At 34.9% G+C, this 17,743-nt stretch overlaps 1 protein-coding gene across 1 annotated transcript; it reads left to right on the forward strand.

Annotated features, from left to right (window-relative positions):
• The first annotated feature begins 1,389 nt into the window (after positions 1–1,389).
• Positions 1,390–17,505, forward strand: LOC137388386 (E3 ubiquitin-protein ligase TRIM56-like). The gene is made up of 9 exons (XM_068074872.1): positions 1,390–1,461; positions 5,182–5,349; positions 10,744–10,903; positions 11,001–11,187; positions 11,700–11,896; positions 12,040–12,210; positions 16,349–16,457; positions 17,118–17,382; positions 17,490–17,505. Exons 2-9 carry the CDS (start codon positions 5,192–5,194, stop codon positions 17,503–17,505), a joined length of 1,263 nt encoding a protein of 420 aa, XP_067930973.1. The 5' UTR covers positions 1,390–1,461; positions 5,182–5,191.
• The last annotated feature ends 238 nt before the right edge of the window (positions 17,506–17,743 follow it).

Genomic DNA, 17,743 nt, shown 5'->3' on the forward strand with positions numbered 1-17,743 from the left:
TTAATCATTGAACTTACAGAATAAAGAAGTAGGTATTAACCGGTATATAGTAACTGGCTCTAACTGGCTATATTTAACTGGTAAATTTTAGCTCTGCTTATAATAGCAAAACACCTTCACTACTGCCTGGACCATTTATAATAAAATCAGTTCACACAACCTAAGCAAAAGCAGACCAACTAAACAACCAGAATACAAAAAGATGACAAAGATATTGTGGTGGAACACAAAACTTCCACCCTCTCTTGTACAGTTAAGACATTTTCTAACCAGGGTTATGTTCTCTTTCTTTTTGTTAGCCACGCCCCTAAGGGAGGCTGGCTTAATTATATCTAATTTGCATAATTTCATGTACATAAGACAGGGTCTCGGCCCTTTGTATTCATTCAATACATGCAGTGCAATTGAATCATACTCCTTCTGATACATTAAGCGATACAAGAACCACCCCGGCATATAGCTATCTCCAAAGACCTAGTCTATGGACTGTGCTGTGGGAATAGACTCATAAAAACACTGTCGACCCTGTCGACCCCCGGTCGACCTTGTCGACCTAGTATAAAACCTCTTTTGTGCAATCCCTTGTGTGAAGTGGTTAATGTTGACCGGTGGAGTAAGCCGACCTAGTCGCCTCTGCGTGTTGGTCACGGGAACCAGCACACAGCCTCCTGTGAAGGGTGAATGTTGACCGGTAGAGTAAGCCGACCTAGTCGCCTCTACGTGTTGGTCGCAGGAACCAACACAATATTTCAACACTGATGTAGGTGTGGAGTCAGATTAATTGAGTATAACGCAATTTCTCCTTAATCCCTCGCTACAACCGTAACTTTTTTTAGTTTTAAATGTGTTCCGACAACATTTTACACACTAACACCGCAGTCTACAATGGAAATTTTCTAATTTAAATTAGGACGACTATAACCCATCGTTAAAACCAACAGCATTATTAAATGATTTCTACTAAACAGGGCAATAAACTTCGCAATTAAGAAAATACGTTACTCAAAAAAATTAAAACGTTTTCGGTTGTGAATCAACTCGAGTAGCAGAAAATGGGAAAAATTAATCCAGGTTTTTAAAATTTGCGAGTGCTAGTTTTCACCTATTACGGATAGCCTCGAATAACGCAGCCTACGTTTCGACATATTAGAACGAGCCGTAGTTGAACGCGTTTCCAACTGGGATCGTAAAATTATTTGATAACAACTAGGTCAACCCCTACATCATTCGCTATTCTGTTGACCCCTTTTGCTCGGCTGTTACCCTATCAAGGGAAGCTCACAAAAACTAGCCTCAGACCCTAGATACTAAAATGTTTCCCTCGAACTTTACACCGGAAAAGCTTAAACTGTATAGGACTCCGGCTATCATTCTTCACAGCGGAGATTCCCTCAACTAGTTCGCAGTTGCGTCAAGGCTTGACAAGTTTAGTATATTCCGCTGTCAACCTCCGTACAACCGGTAGGCATTAACGCACAGCCGTATAGGCATACATTTTCTAAATGTTAAAGGTTGACTTGCAACAAAATTCACTTTACCGTTATTTGATATGAAAAGATACACCATGTCGTACTCTGTTGTGTTGTAGGTTGTTATGTGTTGTTGTGGAAAAATTATGTTATGAATAACTAATCCAAATTCACACACAACATCAGTGTTGAATTTGCTTGTCCTATTATTCTATTTTGACTATGTTTAATTTGTGCACTTTTGCTTAGCTCGTGGGAACTAATTTAATTATCACTGGTTCAAGTATAGTGAAGGTGTTAAGCTATTGTAAGCAATACTAATATCTACCAGTCAAACTTACTTCTTTATTCTATAAGTCAAACAATGAAATACACAACTAACAAAATTTTACAACAGTAATAATAATGCCAAACAATCAGAAGAGCTAGTAAAATTACATCTTTACTCAAACGGTCGTCTATGCTTGTTGATCAGTCCTGTACAGCTGTGAGTGCAAATTTCATGACTGCCAGATAAATAAAGAGATTCCAATCTACAGCGGCTTTTCGTTTTTGAGCTTTTAAGGGCTTGAAATCACATTTCCACATATTTGGCACCTACAACACAACAGAGTAAGACATGGTGAATCTTTTGATACCAAGTAACTGAAATGTGAATTTTGTTGCAAGTCAACCTTTAAAAGCACATAACTGCTTTCAGTAATTTGCCAAGGAGTAATAAATGCGATGAAATTTAACTGAAGTTAATGCCTCTATGAAGTTTTAATTTTGTTTTTAATCTATTGCTTACATACATGCTAGAAGCCTTTTCAAGGTTGTCTTGGTAAGTATACAGTCAAACATGGATAACTCGTCCACGGATAGCTCGAACACATGGTTAATTCGAACATTTCCTTTGGTCCGTTCCCACGTAATAATAAATTGCTATATATAACTCGAACTCAACACTGTTAATTCGAACTGTTTTTTTGCCCAACGGCTACCGAAACAGTTGTTATCGCTTTAGAAAATCACTTTATTCAAAGCAATTGAGGTAAACTTCATCTTTTCGTAATTCATAAGCGTCGTTGTTACCACCATCGGCAAAATATTTTTGTCAACGACTTTTCTAAAAGTTTGGTGAAATTTGATTTATACTGCGATACGATGAATAGCACGGGCTAGCCGGGGCACGCGTGCAAGGATTTTCGCCACGCACATACAAAACAAAAATCGCATGTTGTTTTTGTTTTGTATGTGCGTGGCGAAAATCCTTGAGTGCGTGGCGTAACCCAGCTAGCCCGTGATGAATAGTTTTCTGACGTTGATTCCGTGTTGAATCAATGTCGGAATGTTGAATGTTTAAATCGTCTTAAAAATTCTTGTAATTAAACGTATACGTTGTCTGAGCTACAAAAAAACTATTCATCGTTTGACCTAAACACAGAATACGTGTGTACATTCAATAAGTATTTATTAAAAAAGCGTGAGTGATATAGAATGTACCGTAAAACCTCGTAAAACTTCTAATTGAACTGCCTCGGAGTGTTGCTCTTAACGAATCCCAGGTAAAGTAAGGTAATCTGCATAAACTTCAAGAAAAAACGGCAAAATTGATTGTGGGTAAAACCCCAAAAGAAAAAAATGTCTTTTCTTTTGAGCATTTCAACAACGATCAAGTTTTGCCAATGTCAATATGAAAAACGTCCTGGCAATAACATCACCTCAAACAACAAACCAATCTCAAGTGATAGAAAAATCTCTACTTTTTCATGAAAACGTTTTAAACTTTACATTAGAAGCATTTAATTTGAAACAAGCCATTTGTGCTTTTGATTTATATTATAGTTTGTATATGTACATGTATCTACTAATAAATAAGTAAATATATGGACTTGTGACAGTGCTCTGATAACTTGAACGCTCTGATAATTCGAACACTTTTGCTCGGTCCCTTGAAGTTCGAGTTATCCATGTTTGACTGTATTTCACTTTTTTTTTAAATGTTAGACTGGTTAGTTCGTATAGCAGTTTCTTTAATTATAAATTTTTTCTATTTTTTTATCTAATTTTTTTATAAACTTTTCTGTGATGTAGGTTTTTCTGTCTTGTCTACTTGCTACTACTAAATGGTTGCTCCACTTGAATGCTGACCTTGTGCATGGCATCAAACTCCTTCAAGTCGTCAGTCTTTAACTTTGCATTAACTTTGCAATGCTAAAGTAAATGGTAAACGCAAATTAATAGAAACCTATAGGCTTCTCTCCTTGGATATATTGTGAGTCAGATCAGCTATTTCAAGCCGGACTCACATCTAACTTGGAATAATATAATAGGGAAATATCTAGCTATAGTCAACAAGCATGCAACGTACAATCATCTTTTTACTGGTGCGGCATTTGGTTAGACTTCACTCAGCCCAGTAGTCACTGTATGACCTTTATTCAAACGCATCATTTATTTAAACGCCTCTTTTATTTAACTGCTATCATAAAAGAAGGGTTGAAAAATCAAACACATTCTTTGGTTAAACGCCACCTCCATTTGACCTCCACTTTGACATTCTTTGAGTTTTGCAATTCCATATTAGCGAGTGATCAGTAGAAAAGTAGCCACAATTGGTACTAAAAAAGACTCGTCTCATCAATAACAATTATTTGTTTAGTTGTTTCTGTTCATATCAAAGTCTGTGTTCAAACTCAGTCCTTACAGTTTGTTCGTTTAAACTTTGAAAGTGACACCATAGAAATAATTAATAGTTGTATCAAGCTAATAGCAGTTCTTAACACGGTTTTGATACTTCAACATAATTATGTAAAATACCGGTTTACATTCATGATGGTATATGAACGACTAGGTTTAGGCTAAAGGTTGTGCCTTGTGCTCATGTTGCTAATAGTTTCCCATTATTTATGCGAAATGCAACTCATAAAAGTTTAGCTCTGCCAAAAAATTGTTTTGACAATAATAATGACTAGTTTAGCAGTGCAGTAAAATAATTGAGGTCAGAAGACGTTGTTGAAGGTATTGAACAGCCAGAAAAAAAATAAACTCGTTCGAAATAAAAGCAACAATTGGAATACAACTGGCCGAGCAGACGATGCAAATATTGTTTCAAAAAAGGTAATTTTTGTTTCTGCATGTATTACAGTCATGTGGAAAAGTATGGAGCCGCCCTGTGAATTTTCATAAACTCAAAGTTCAATTCCAAATAGAATAAAGTCAAACCTAATGCTTCTATGAATCCATAATCTTCCAGCTATGACGTTTTAGTAATTTCAATAGTTCTAGCTGTATGTAAGTAACCAAAACTGGTGCCAACTCTTTATCTGAAGATTGCTCTTACCAATCATGAAACTAATAGTAATAAAGTGTTTTATTTGAAGTTATAGTCTGTTTTATTGATTTTTACTTGCTTTGATTTTATCATTGAGTCATTGAGCACTCTGCTCGGATCTTACGCTTTTACTTATATATATACATATATATATATATATATATATTTATATATATATATATATTTATATATATATTTATATATGCGTAATAAAACAGACCACCACTATTCCCTCCTACTTTTATGTTGGATCCTTCAAGATGACTCATACCAGTCTTACCCATGAGTTAACTTTTTCTAATACCACCCAGCATCGTTTATTCTGCTTAGACAAGGTTTGACAAGGCTGCCTATGAGTTAACCTCTATATGTATACAAGACTAGTTGTTTCTCCAGGGTACTAAGAATGGATATGACTACAGAGTCTGTAGTGTGTGGGTATTGCTTGGAGAAGGACGAGCAGCTGATTGATCCAAGGTCACTTCCTTGTCATCATGTCCACTGCTATCCTTGTCTTGTTGGTGACTTTGAGGCTAACAGGATTGTCAGATGTGGTACATGCAAGTAAGTTGATTGATAATTGATATTTTTTGATTACAAATACGTTAGCTTTAATTGATCCTCGGCAAGGAAAGAATAAATTTACCGTAAAACCTCTACTTGAACGCCACCTTTATTTGAACGCGACCTCCATTTGACCACCACCACTTTGACATTATTTTACCTTTATAAACCCGTAATATCAAGTGATCAGGAAAAAAAAGTTGACAAAACCATATTAATAATAAATCGCTTACATTATTAACAATGAATTCTCTCGTTGTCCAACTCCAAAGTTTTTCGCTGTTTTTTGGTTTAAAGTTAACTTGCAATAAAGTTTGCATTAACAGTTATTTTAGATCAAAAAGTTCACTATTTCTCACACTACTGTATTGTAGGTTCAAAATATGTAGAAATGTGATTACAAACTCCACAAAAATTTTGGTGCATTTCCACCTTTAAAACTTTGAAAGCAGCACCATAGAAATGATCGATAATGGTATCAGACTAATAGTAGTTTCTCGTTTAGCGCGGTCTTTCGATTTCGAAGTAGCCTACATACAGTGGTGTGCATAAACTTGGAATCGCATTGTTTTGTTCACTCTATATCGAATGGATCTTCCATTTGCTTTCTATTTACGCCAATTATGATGCCATGCCAGATATTATATATCAATCTGATCAGCAGAAGATTTGCTTTCAAACAATGCATTGATTGATTTAACACAATCATTTCTGAGTGATTTATATTAATCCTATTAAACAGATTAGCAATTTTATTTGCTCAGAAAGTTGGTAAACAGCATGCCTCGACGGTGTCAGATGGTGATCAAGAACAAGGGCTGGCCAATAAAATACTAATGCTCAGCTCAAGACACCTTACCAGTCCTTCTGAAGACCAACAATAACCCAACGGCCCTTTTCAGGGCCACCAATTTGTATAAAAGAGTTTGTTTGTATCCTATTTTATCAATTTTCACTAACAACATTCATAGCCTGCAATAAGTCTGCCTTTCGGTAGATCCACCCCCAGCGATAAAAATCTGAGAATATTTTTGAATATTTGGCATCATCTTGTTCTTCAGAATTTTCCCTTTCAAATAATATATATATTGATGGGGTTGAGGCACTTAACTCCAAAGAATTTCTTAGACAACAGCATATAAACATACATATTTGAAGATTTAACTGGTGATTCCAAGTTTATGCACACCACTGTACATGTATAAAAACGGTTTAAATTTACGTTAGTAGATGAACTTTCAAAGCAACGTCATAAAAATAATTACTAATAGTCTTAGGCTAATAGTAGTTTCTTGCATAACACGGTCTTAATACTTCGAAGAACATGCATATAAAAACAGTTTGCAAGTTTTGAGCCAAAGGATACGTTTAGTCAGCAACCTTGTACGCGTGCCATTTGTGCTGAATGCTGCGAATAAAAATTTTGCTCTGCAAAAAAATTGTTTGAACTCTAATGTCGACTAGCTCAGCAGTGCAGAAGAAGAGTTGAGGCCAGAAGATATTGTAAAAGGTATTGGGCAACTAGAATATGTTCATTCCATCGAAAGCAACAACGAGAATGCAGCTATCTGAGCAAATACTGAAAATATTTTGGTTTTAAAATTGTTAATTTTTGTTTCTGTCTGCAATATAAGTACGGTTCGTTTTTGTCACTTGTCATGAATAAATGTTTGTATCATTTGATAGATTATTGTTATATAACTTATAAATATGCAGATTTATTGCATGTTATTTAATAGCGTTCTTTGCGGCTATCTTAACACGGCTTACAATGGATCGATGCTCATAATTCCACTTCTATTGCACATAAAAAGCTAGTTTTGGATGCAAACTGTAGGAAACATATCAGTGAGTGCAATAGGTTTTTATTCAACAATGGTAAATATAGATATAAAATAAAAATATGTCTTTAAATTCAAAATGAAATAAAACATTAAAATGGTAACAAGTTGCATAGAAGGACACAGGCTATAATCTCGTCGCAGGTCAATTGCAAGCAATAGATATCAAGCGGTAAATATATTTCTCAGTTTTCCAGCGTATATTCATTAAAGCACATAAATTACATAAACATTATCATATATTTCAATACATCAGAGTCTTGGCTTTTGAATGAGCTTATATTCAATACACAAAGAATAATAGAACTATGAAAAAAGGGTGTCAAAAGTACGTCCCGCAATAAAAAAACACCTGGTTGCGGTTTTCAAAATGTGATGTCATAATTATTATTTAGCCTTAGATCTTCGATCCCTTTTGCTGCCATTGAGGCTGCACTTTTCTGTGACAATCAGTGCTGTTAAACCCAGAGAGCGCTAATAATAAACTAGGATTCTAGATAATCAATGACGCCCGGGGATCACGCTAGCACCCGACCATTGCAAACACATGTTCTGGGTTAATTAATTATGCTTCAATTAATATACTGTCGTTAATAAAGGTAATGAAATCACATCAATTAAATTGTGACCTGCAGTGGCGGGGCCATAGGACATTTCAATTGCAATCTCGCGAAATCACGCACTGCTTGAAATTAATTAGTTCCAGTCGTGCCCCTCAACATCACAATAAAAAGAGAGGGCTAGTGCATAATATCATTATGGAAAACATAGTATGGTGCTTGGAATCAAGTTATTTATCATAGAACTAATATGCACATGAAGAGCTAATTACACTGGTTCCTTTGTCATCTTCATCGGTTCTCTGGAGTTGTCCTACTTTCGCCTGCCACTAGCGTCATTATCGTAGTTGATAAATATAAGCGGTAAGCAATAAAATAAGTGGTAAGAGCACGCATCACTGAATATGAAAATTGTGACGTCACAATTTTTGATCCTATACCATTGAAGATTTTTGCGGTAGAGCTTTGGGGAAATCTTATAAACACCAACCAATGTGTGTTTCACCATGTCAAACAATGGCTCATTTGAAAGCCAAAATATTGAAAAGCCTAAATAAGCTGAAACAGTACTTATGTAATTGATGTACCTTAAGGAATCTTTGACAAGTTGGAGCAGATTTATTGCATCCAAACGATTTTAATAATCACTCCACCGGAAAAAGAGAACGAAATATAGGTAACATTCGCTTTGCTGGTAATAGAGCTAAATTTATCTTCCAGAAATTCTAATGAGCCATTTGAAAATACATTGCCATCCTGTATTTTAATACCCCTCCAATTTACCGCCACTATAGAGGAAGGGTTGAAAAATAGAGCGCAATGGCTTTCAATTAAAGGCTTTTTGGTATTTGCAAATTTTTCATTTTACGATCTTGTATCAATGTATAAAAACAGGCTGACAATTTTTCTAGCACATTCGATGGCAGTACTGTTCTAGTGAATTTGAACCAGACTGTCTCACCCCAATTTTTTTCTGTTATCAGGTATTGACTGTTGCTGAAAAATGCACTCCGGATCAACCTCACCGATTGGCTAATTTATGAACAACTTTAGTCAATCACGCAATAATTAAAAATCAATTTGTATTAACAGATTCGTTAAAATGTTGTGAGCGCAGCTGGTTTTTTTACCATCTCACATATCTGGCTGCAATAGCTATTCTATAATACTTAACACGTGTACAGTTCATTGATCCATTCAAGGTTGGCATTGATTAACTGCTACATTTTGCTCTACTTGTGTTCGTGATAGTAGTATGCTACAGGGGACTGCTGACTTACTTTGCACTTAATGACCTTTGCACTCAATGACCTTTGCACTCAATGACCCCAATTGTTATCCCGAATTTAAAAAAAAATACGGGATATACGAGATGGAGGTCTAACCACGATATAAGCAATCCCTATAGTATACTAATCTAGCTAAATTTTTATATTAAACAAAACATGTAATAAATAAGCATGGATAGGAAGATTGTAAATGGCACAGAATTTGCAGCAACCATCGAGTCAATAAGCAAACTAACTACATTAAATCCAACAACTTTAGACGCACTTTGGATATGTCTGGTCTATATCATAAAATATATGTGAGGAGGTACACAAGTTGTTTTAAAACTTCAATTAAATTACTTTTGTTGTGATAAGACTGTCCCTAATAGAGGTGGAATGAGACACGAGACGTCTCGAGTATCGACCTGTCTCGTATCGGTCTCGTCTCGACTTAACTACTGCCAAACTCGAGACAGGAAATAGAATTAAAGCGCCTGCACACGATTGTTAAAACATGGCTTCTTGCGGTAGCAACAACTCCATATATTGTAATGGATTACGGGCAACTGCCTTTAAAGTTATACCCGGTCCGTTACTACCTGTTGCTATTGATTATGTTGGCCACTGAGTCTAATCATGTAGTCCGGACAACGCCCCTGTTATATTTTAGTTCGATTCTGTGTCCTTAAAACAGATACCGGGTCGTATCTAATTACTCTTCGAATAATCCAATTTAATAAATAAGACTTGCGGGTAAAGTGTCTGAATTTTATCGTATCGTGTCTAAACACCAACTGCCCTTCATAAAATTCGGGCCTCTTTTACGTATATACTACCAATCATGGGTAAAACTTGCCCGGACACGGAGAAACGAACGAAAGGCCGTGTCGACCATATTCCATGTTCGGTTAACAATGACGTTTTGTTAGTTCAATATAAGAATATACATGTGCATGTATACAGTAATTAATATAATTTCATGAGTACAATTTAAATATAATTCACATACTACAGTTAATACACAAACAAAACCTAACATTAATGAAACGATAAGAATGAAAGTGTTATCGTGTGTTCTTTTAGTTGCGATATTTCTTTGTAGAGCGACGGCTGTCGGTTTCATTACACATTACATTAAAAAGTAAGAACTATTCAATAGATGGTAAAAATATACATGTACAAAGCAATATGTTTATAATAATTATGATCAATCAAGCTCAAAATTCTTAGAATATATAACTTCGGTATTTTAGAGCTGTTTGTGTCACTTTTGTTTACAAAAACTACATGCATATCACTATTAAAATGTTGTATTTAAATCGTTTACACCAGGTGAAAATTCAATTTAAAAATAATTTTATTAATTTTATATAAATCAAGTAGCTAGTACTTGTGTAGTGAAATCATCACCAAATGCTCATTATTTTACTGTCTCGAGTCTCGAATTTTTACAAGACAGTGTCTCGAGTCTCGTCTCGAACTTAAAAAACCTGTCTCGTTCCACCTCTAGTCCCTATGAAGCACTTATCTCCCTGTAACTGTTGGTAAGTAAATTTAAATAAGTTAACATCTCACCATCTTATCATGTCTGGTAATATGGCTCATTTAAAGCTACATTTTCATCATCGAATACGTCTTTGTTCTAAATTTTCTAATTTGAGTTCTGTGAATTCGTAATTCTGCCAAGTTATATTTTACATCATTGTACATGATATATTTTAGAGCTGTGTTTGATGTAACGCTAGCAAGACTTCCTTCAGCGGAAAATAGAAATAATGACATACTAGTTTGTGACATGTGTGTAGACAATAAGACCGAGGGAGAGCTAGCAGCTAGCTACTGTACTACTTGCAGTAAAAAGATGTGCGCTAAACACTTGGAAGTGAGTTTCTCAATATGTTGATATCACTTCTAGTTCGATGACCTCAGCTAATAATGCATTCATTGCTGATATGCAGCTTTTGGTATAATGCTTTTAGTTACATCATCAGCTCTTCACTCTACATAGAGATGTCCTTGACATTAAGGATTATCAGCTCAAAGCTCAAGTTTTGGTAGAAAGGTACTGTGATATGCATCCGGATAAACCAATCACAATTGGATGTTCAACATGCTTTCAAGTACTTTGCCTGACTTGCCTGGATTGTACCAAAGAGTGTGCTGATGGTAAATACCATAAGTACCAGTCTCCACAGTTATTAGCAAGAGCATATTTGCCTTTGCTTTCTAAGACAATTCTACTGTATATTTATTGTTTTAATGTACTGCATAAATGCTGCAGACTTTGCAGTCTTGAGATTAATTCTGTTTAAAATATCTTTTTCCGGAAAATATTCTTTGTTTTCATTTACAAATAGCTTTGTTACCAAATTTATATCCATATTTGGTAGATAAATGTTAATTCTATTAGGTCTAACGTTTCATGATTAGCTGTTTTATTGCATTTGTTAGTGAATCATCTTATAACCTGGTGGCTTGCTGTATAGACAGACATAGTGACCGAATATTTACCTTCTCGATTGTGGAGTCTACTTAGTGTTTAGCATTATTGATTATTGAACTGTTTGCTACTTGTGCATGGTTGAGCAATCTTTTTAGTAGTAGAATGAGGTTTGACCAACCATTATCTTTCTCTGTTTTCAAATATTTTGTTATTTTCCAATTCATACATGTTTCAGGAGTTAACCATACACCTGTCACTCTTGAAAAGCTGGTCAAATTGCTAAAAGATAGAAGAGATAAGGTGAAGGTTGAAGCATTGGCTAAGGAAGGGGAGTTAGCCACCCTTCTCAAGCGCAGTACTAAGGTACTGACAGACTATGAAAAGAAAACCTTGAAGCTTGTTGATCAGCTTCACAAATCAAGAGACAAAGAGGTAGATATTTCCACCATTCATGATAATAATTTTAACATTACTTCTAATAAATAACATAGAATCGTATTAAATTCATTCAACAGGTGTACTAATCATGTGTATCAGTTACTTCAATTTATCCGCCTTAAATTTCCTTTCCTCAGTTATCAGAGCTACGTAGAAGGTATGATGAACTAGAGAGGGAGCTGATAGACAACAGGAGAACCTCAAAGGAACAGTTAGTGGAATTTATAGAGAGAGATATAGGAGTTAGGATGACAGAAATAAATACTCTACTTCTGCTACAAGATGCTAAGTTTAAAGATTCGCATCAGGTAAGTACAAATATAGTTTTCACATTTTATGTTTTTTTTACACGTCAAGGTTTGCTATCTAATTATTCGAAAGAATCACATGAATATAACTTTGTTTTTTTTTCTGTTCAAGAAGCCTGCTCACAGCTTACTGACCATCTCCTGCTAATATGAACCAACCTACATGTTCGTTGATCATGTTTGTTGTCTGAGCAATTGAATTGTAATTATATTTGTGTAGAAAGTTTACTGCAGTGTACAGCGTCACCGTGTAATCTAACTTCGGATATATTTGGATATAGATGTTTTTGAGTACCTCACAGCTAGTTGCATGCATTTTATGTACTGTATGTATAAAAATGATACTCAGATTCCAATTTCCAATTTCAAGATTTATAGTAGTTTTTCAATCACCAGTTGAGATATTAACTCTTATTTAGATATGTTTTATCGGTACTAGGCACGAATATGCTTTTACAGCTCATTTGTAGGAATGAGTTTCTTAAAATATTGGTTATCGTTTAGTGTTTGTACTGTTCAATTGTTGGCCACTAGCTTATTAAAAAGGTTTTGATAGTTGCTCATGCTGTGACTAAGCTTTATTGCAGCTAAATAGATGTCATGTCACTTACTTGTACAGTGGAGTCTGTATAATTCAAGCTCGAAAAGGTCAAACAAAAAAACTGAATTTACCAGAGTTTGAATTTCAAAAACTGTGCTGCATCTTGTATTTTATTTTAGATAAATAACGCACTTTTGATGGTTTGTTTAGCCCTGTGAGTTCTCAATGCATCCTATACTTGTACATATAGATTTGAATATAGTGCACCCTCGAGATACGATTACCCTGATATATGATTTTTTCGCAATACAAAGTTGAACATCATGAGATCTTCACCTCGCTATACGAATTTTATTTCACCATACGAATTTGAGAAAAGTTTTGCCTGAGTTCAAAATTGGCGGTCGATGTACTCATAAGGCACGTCGAAATAACAAAAACGCCAAAATTCGGTTTGCCAAAAACATTTTACAACGTTTAGAAGAGACACGATGACCGACTTCTGTCAGGTCAGCGTCCCACGTGGGAAATTTTGTGAAACGCACATAATCGAGAGCGAGTATTCATTTTTAGCGTTATAATCCCTCTCCAAGATAAACGAAAAAAGATTTCCATGACAACAGAGTTGGAGGTCACAAATAAATAGGAAGAAGAGGCCTGTATGGTTAATATTGCCAAGGAAAATGTTCGCAACCAATCAACAATTGCAATTATTAAAAATAAGAATTTTGTTAAAGCAAGCACAAGGAGGAGCTTACGACTGACGACTTGAAAGAGTTGAAAGCTATAAACTGGATGTGGAAGATACACAAAAACCTACATCGGCAGATAAGTGTTAAGTGTTAATTTACCGGTGTGAACTGGTACATAAAAACGTTACTGTATAATGCATATCATTATTTATCTTATTTGCGTGGCATTTTTTTCATGTTTTATTCAATACATTTAATGTTCAATTTTTTCATTTTGATTTTATGTTTTATTTTCTTGTTTAACCATGTCTTTGCAGATGGGCCTGTTTTTATTACATAAATACAAATCATTGTATGTATGTAACTCGTATATAACTAGCTACTCAAGATAGTTGACGCATCCATATTGCTTTCTAAAAGATGCTAAAACCATGCCATTCAGGGTATAAATACGTAGAAACCTCTGTATGTATGGGCACATTGATTTTGGTGCACATTTCATTAAAGAAAAACTACTGTACAACTTTCTCTGAATCCTTTTACAAATGTTAGCTAGCTAGCAATTTTCTGCACTGCACCAGCAATTACAGTGCACGAGCAAGCATCATCCTCAATAAGTGATAATCCGCACTAAGTTAGCTTATTTTCTTCGAGCACTCTCTGTACCAGCAGCAAAGCTGTGCTTTCCTGGCAATTTCTGGTTTTCACGACCTAAAAATAATAAACTAGATCAACAGCTCAAATCACGTTACTCCAAAGGTATGTGCGTACACCACTGCATAGTAAATAAAATGTCATTTTTTGATGGCCATTAAATGGTCAAGTGTTTGAGAGGCCGCTTTTGAGAATTGCAACGCATTCGCTAAAGGCTACAGTAAAAGCTGGAAAGCGAAAAGATTTTAGTGATGAAAAGTTAAAATTTAATAAAATAGTTAAAGATACATACTGAAACTCAGCCTTGACTAGCTTTGATTGTGTGTTTAGTGAGCTATACATATTTGAAGTGAATTAAAAGCTTACGTTGTACGTACCTCTTGATAGTAAGAACTCCTTACCGCGCGTACTGCATTTCGTACACACATGATGTTGCATTTTAGTTTTGCAGATCATAATCACTAAGTGCATTTAATACAATGCAGCTACTGTAGGTAACTATAGTTACTAAAGTTAACATACTATTTTGTTACTAATTTTCAATATGTACAACATTTTTATAAAATTTTGGACGATTTTTACCAATTTTTTTGCATTGTCTAGTTGCAATGGTTTCTATACCCCTACACACGATTTTTTCACTATACGATGCCAACCTTGAAACGGATCAACATTGTATCTCGAGGGTGCACTGTATTGTATTTTTAAGTGTTAATGATACACTCGAGAATAGAATCATTACTTGGGTATCACAAATAGAGTATATATTTTATTGATGATGTATGTTTATTTCAGTGTACAATACACGCACAAAGAATTGCAGACGCAGACTTTTTGAACAAAAAATTTCGTGATTTGCGTTATCAGAGTTTGTTTCAGTACATTTCACTGTACACTATTTTCCATGCCGAGCATCTGCTGCTATTGCTCAGCGAGACAAAAAGAGTCTTAGCTAGCAGAAATAATATTATCCTTATTTTTAATCCATGTTGATACGGTAGGTTTAGAAAGTTTCTCTTTTTATTCAATCTCACTTGGTTTTACTCTTAGAATTTCATTAATATTATTTCTCTTCTACTGGTAAGTTTTCATTTTCTAGTTCTGTTTCATTTCTGAAGACATGTTTGCAAAGTAGATAAAGCTTCGAGTAAAGTTTGGAACTGTACTTGTTGATTAACCATTGATTATTCACTTCTGTATTCCTGTATTCCATTACATGTAATGTAAATGTTCGTTATTGCTCATGTTTGATTTATAGTCATAGCGTACAAACTTTTTTAAGTGAGTCATTTTTCATGTTTCTTCAAAGTTCACAAAATGAAGACGGCTTTACTCGTAGCTCAACTTGCTCTATCAAGTGCATGTGTTCACTGCCAATCAGGAGCTTGACCTATTAAATTGACGCACTACTCATACGAACCGAGGAATATATGTCACTGCAGTTGCATTTGATTCTGTGACTGCGAAAAACACTAGTGTATTCAGTTCTGTTTATTTTGCACTTTTACTATGTTTTAGGTAAGTTAGCCAGAGTTGACTTGAATTGGCCAGACTATTTACATTAGTGAAATATATAAAGGGCCAAGGACTAAAAATGTTCTAATTTAGCAGAAATTCACATTATTTGAGTACAAATTATTCAAACTCCTCTGCATTTTCTTCAAACTATGGTATAGAGTATGATTTAAAATTCGTTAGTAGGCGTTGGCCTCAATGGCTGATGGTTACATCATTGATAAATGGTTGACATTTCATTACAATGTTGGGGCTTCTAACGGAAGTTCGTTTTTAGTTCGAAACACATAGAAAATTGTTCTAATAGAAATACTATCATGTTGGACTAATTTGGCCATAAACAAGAATTTACAAATAATTTAGTTCTCTTAGTTTGGAATGACAAAAATGCTTGTTTGGGTCAAGTGCGGCAGAGTGTAAGCAGCTAGTGTTTTTTCATCCCGTTATTAAAATGCGCAATTTTTCCATTCGTTACCAAAGGTTATAGAATTCCACTACTTAGTTTTAAGTACCAGTTTGGTCGGCTGAAATTAAGTAATTTCTTAGTTAGTAAACACCAAAGCTTCACAACAGGCTAAACAAGGAGTAGTAGATCGTTAGTAGTATCGTTAGTTTGCCGCAGTGGTGCCAATTTTTACCAATATTTTTGTGTTGTATGTTCCTACATTATTCATTGTATGATACTAAATCCATTATTTAATCAGATTGTCGAGATTTTACTGTTATTATTGACTAGGTGGACATCGTAAACAGTTTCACTGATGCATATCCTGAAATCAGGCGACTTTTTGACGAAGCTCTACCATCCTTGACATTAACCAATCAGAAGACCCTTTTGTCTCAAGGTATGTCTTTAATATTAACATTTTCTTTTTGTAACTGAACATAAAGGGACTTCAGGTTGACCAATCGGTTTCATGAGATGTCATGCTTTTTAATGTTTGTAAAAGGCATAGCTCAATTCTGATGGCAAACATTTAAAGTATTTTTGGTTTATTTTTCCTGTACAAACATGCTTTGAGATTTATAACAACAGAGCATATTACAAAAATTCCTCTTTCTCATTCCTTATGTTTATATCAGGCATTACACAGTTTGCTAGCTGTTTTTAATTTTAACATTTAATGCTAACATCTGAAAATAATACTTACTGAGGTTTTGCTCTATTTTCTCACATGTGCAAAGAAAAAAAGTAACAGACTTTGATAAGTTTCATCCAAGGAAAGCTTCCAAGTTCTTTTAGGGCTGTGTTATTTAAACGCTGAAGAGCAGTATTCAAAGTACTTTTTAGTCTAAACTGTTTCATTTGCACTTTTGTCTCATTATATTTTCATACCTGCGGTTGAACGCACACATTTTTGATCCTCAGTATGAATTGCTACTACATCACAGCTCATTTTTATAGTAGTTAAGGTATACCACTATGTAATGGTCAACCTTTATAGCATGAAATAGTTCTATGTCATTTTCCAGTTATTTTGCGTACCCTTTTTAAATGCTTTTAGCTAAAATGCAGGAACTAGAGGTCCAGATGGTAGACGATGCTGCTATAACTGTACATCTACTCTCTCCTCCAACATCACTTGAACTCAAGAAAGAAATTCCTGTGGGATTTTCGTGCCATGCAGTGACTCATAGTAAAAAATTCACAAATGCTGGTGGTGATGGGCCAAATCTATATAGAATACATGAGTCAGCCAACTCAGTAACTTTACTCACATCACTAGAGGGAAAGCGTATAGACGATCTGTGTGTGTATAATGATAGACTGTATGTTCTAGTTTATCCACATAAAGTTATAGTAACTAATATGAATGGTAAACTGATCACTAGCTGGAATCACTCTGATCCTACTAGTAAATTTGTCAACAAGTTAGTTGTAACTGGAGATAAAGTAATAGTCCCTAATACGTCTAACAAATGTCTGACAGTCTATTCACTAGATGGACAGATTATTAAACACATCCCTTGTCTACAAGATGTTGAATGGAGTATAATGACTCTCTGCGCTCCAGACCAGGAATCTGTAGTTGTATCTTCATGTACGGAATCAACAGTTTTTAGAGTAAATATAGAGACAGGAGAGACGATGTGGACTTGTCCAGATGTTAGTTGGCCACTAGGAGTAGCC

Source organism: Watersipora subatra, chromosome 2 (genome assembly GCF_963576615.1).
Source record: "Watersipora subatra chromosome 2, tzWatSuba1.1, whole genome shotgun sequence".
NCBI lineage: Eukaryota > Metazoa > Bryozoa > Gymnolaemata > Cheilostomatida > Watersiporidae > Watersipora > Watersipora subatra.

Excerpts from the sequence above, each read along its gene's own strand:
- LOC137388386 (XM_068074872.1), top strand. The coding sequence starts at position 5,192 with ATGGATATGACTACAGAGTCTGTAGTGTGTGGGTATTGCTTGGAGAAG. Across the intron at positions 10,904-11,000 it reads TGTGCGCTAAACACTTGGAA|TTACATCATCAGCTCTTCAC; the intron begins GTGAGTTTCTCA and ends TAATGCTTTTAG. Across the intron at positions 11,897-12,039 it reads ACAAATCAAGAGACAAAGAG|TTATCAGAGCTACGTAGAAG; the intron begins GTAGATATTTCC and ends TCCTTTCCTCAG.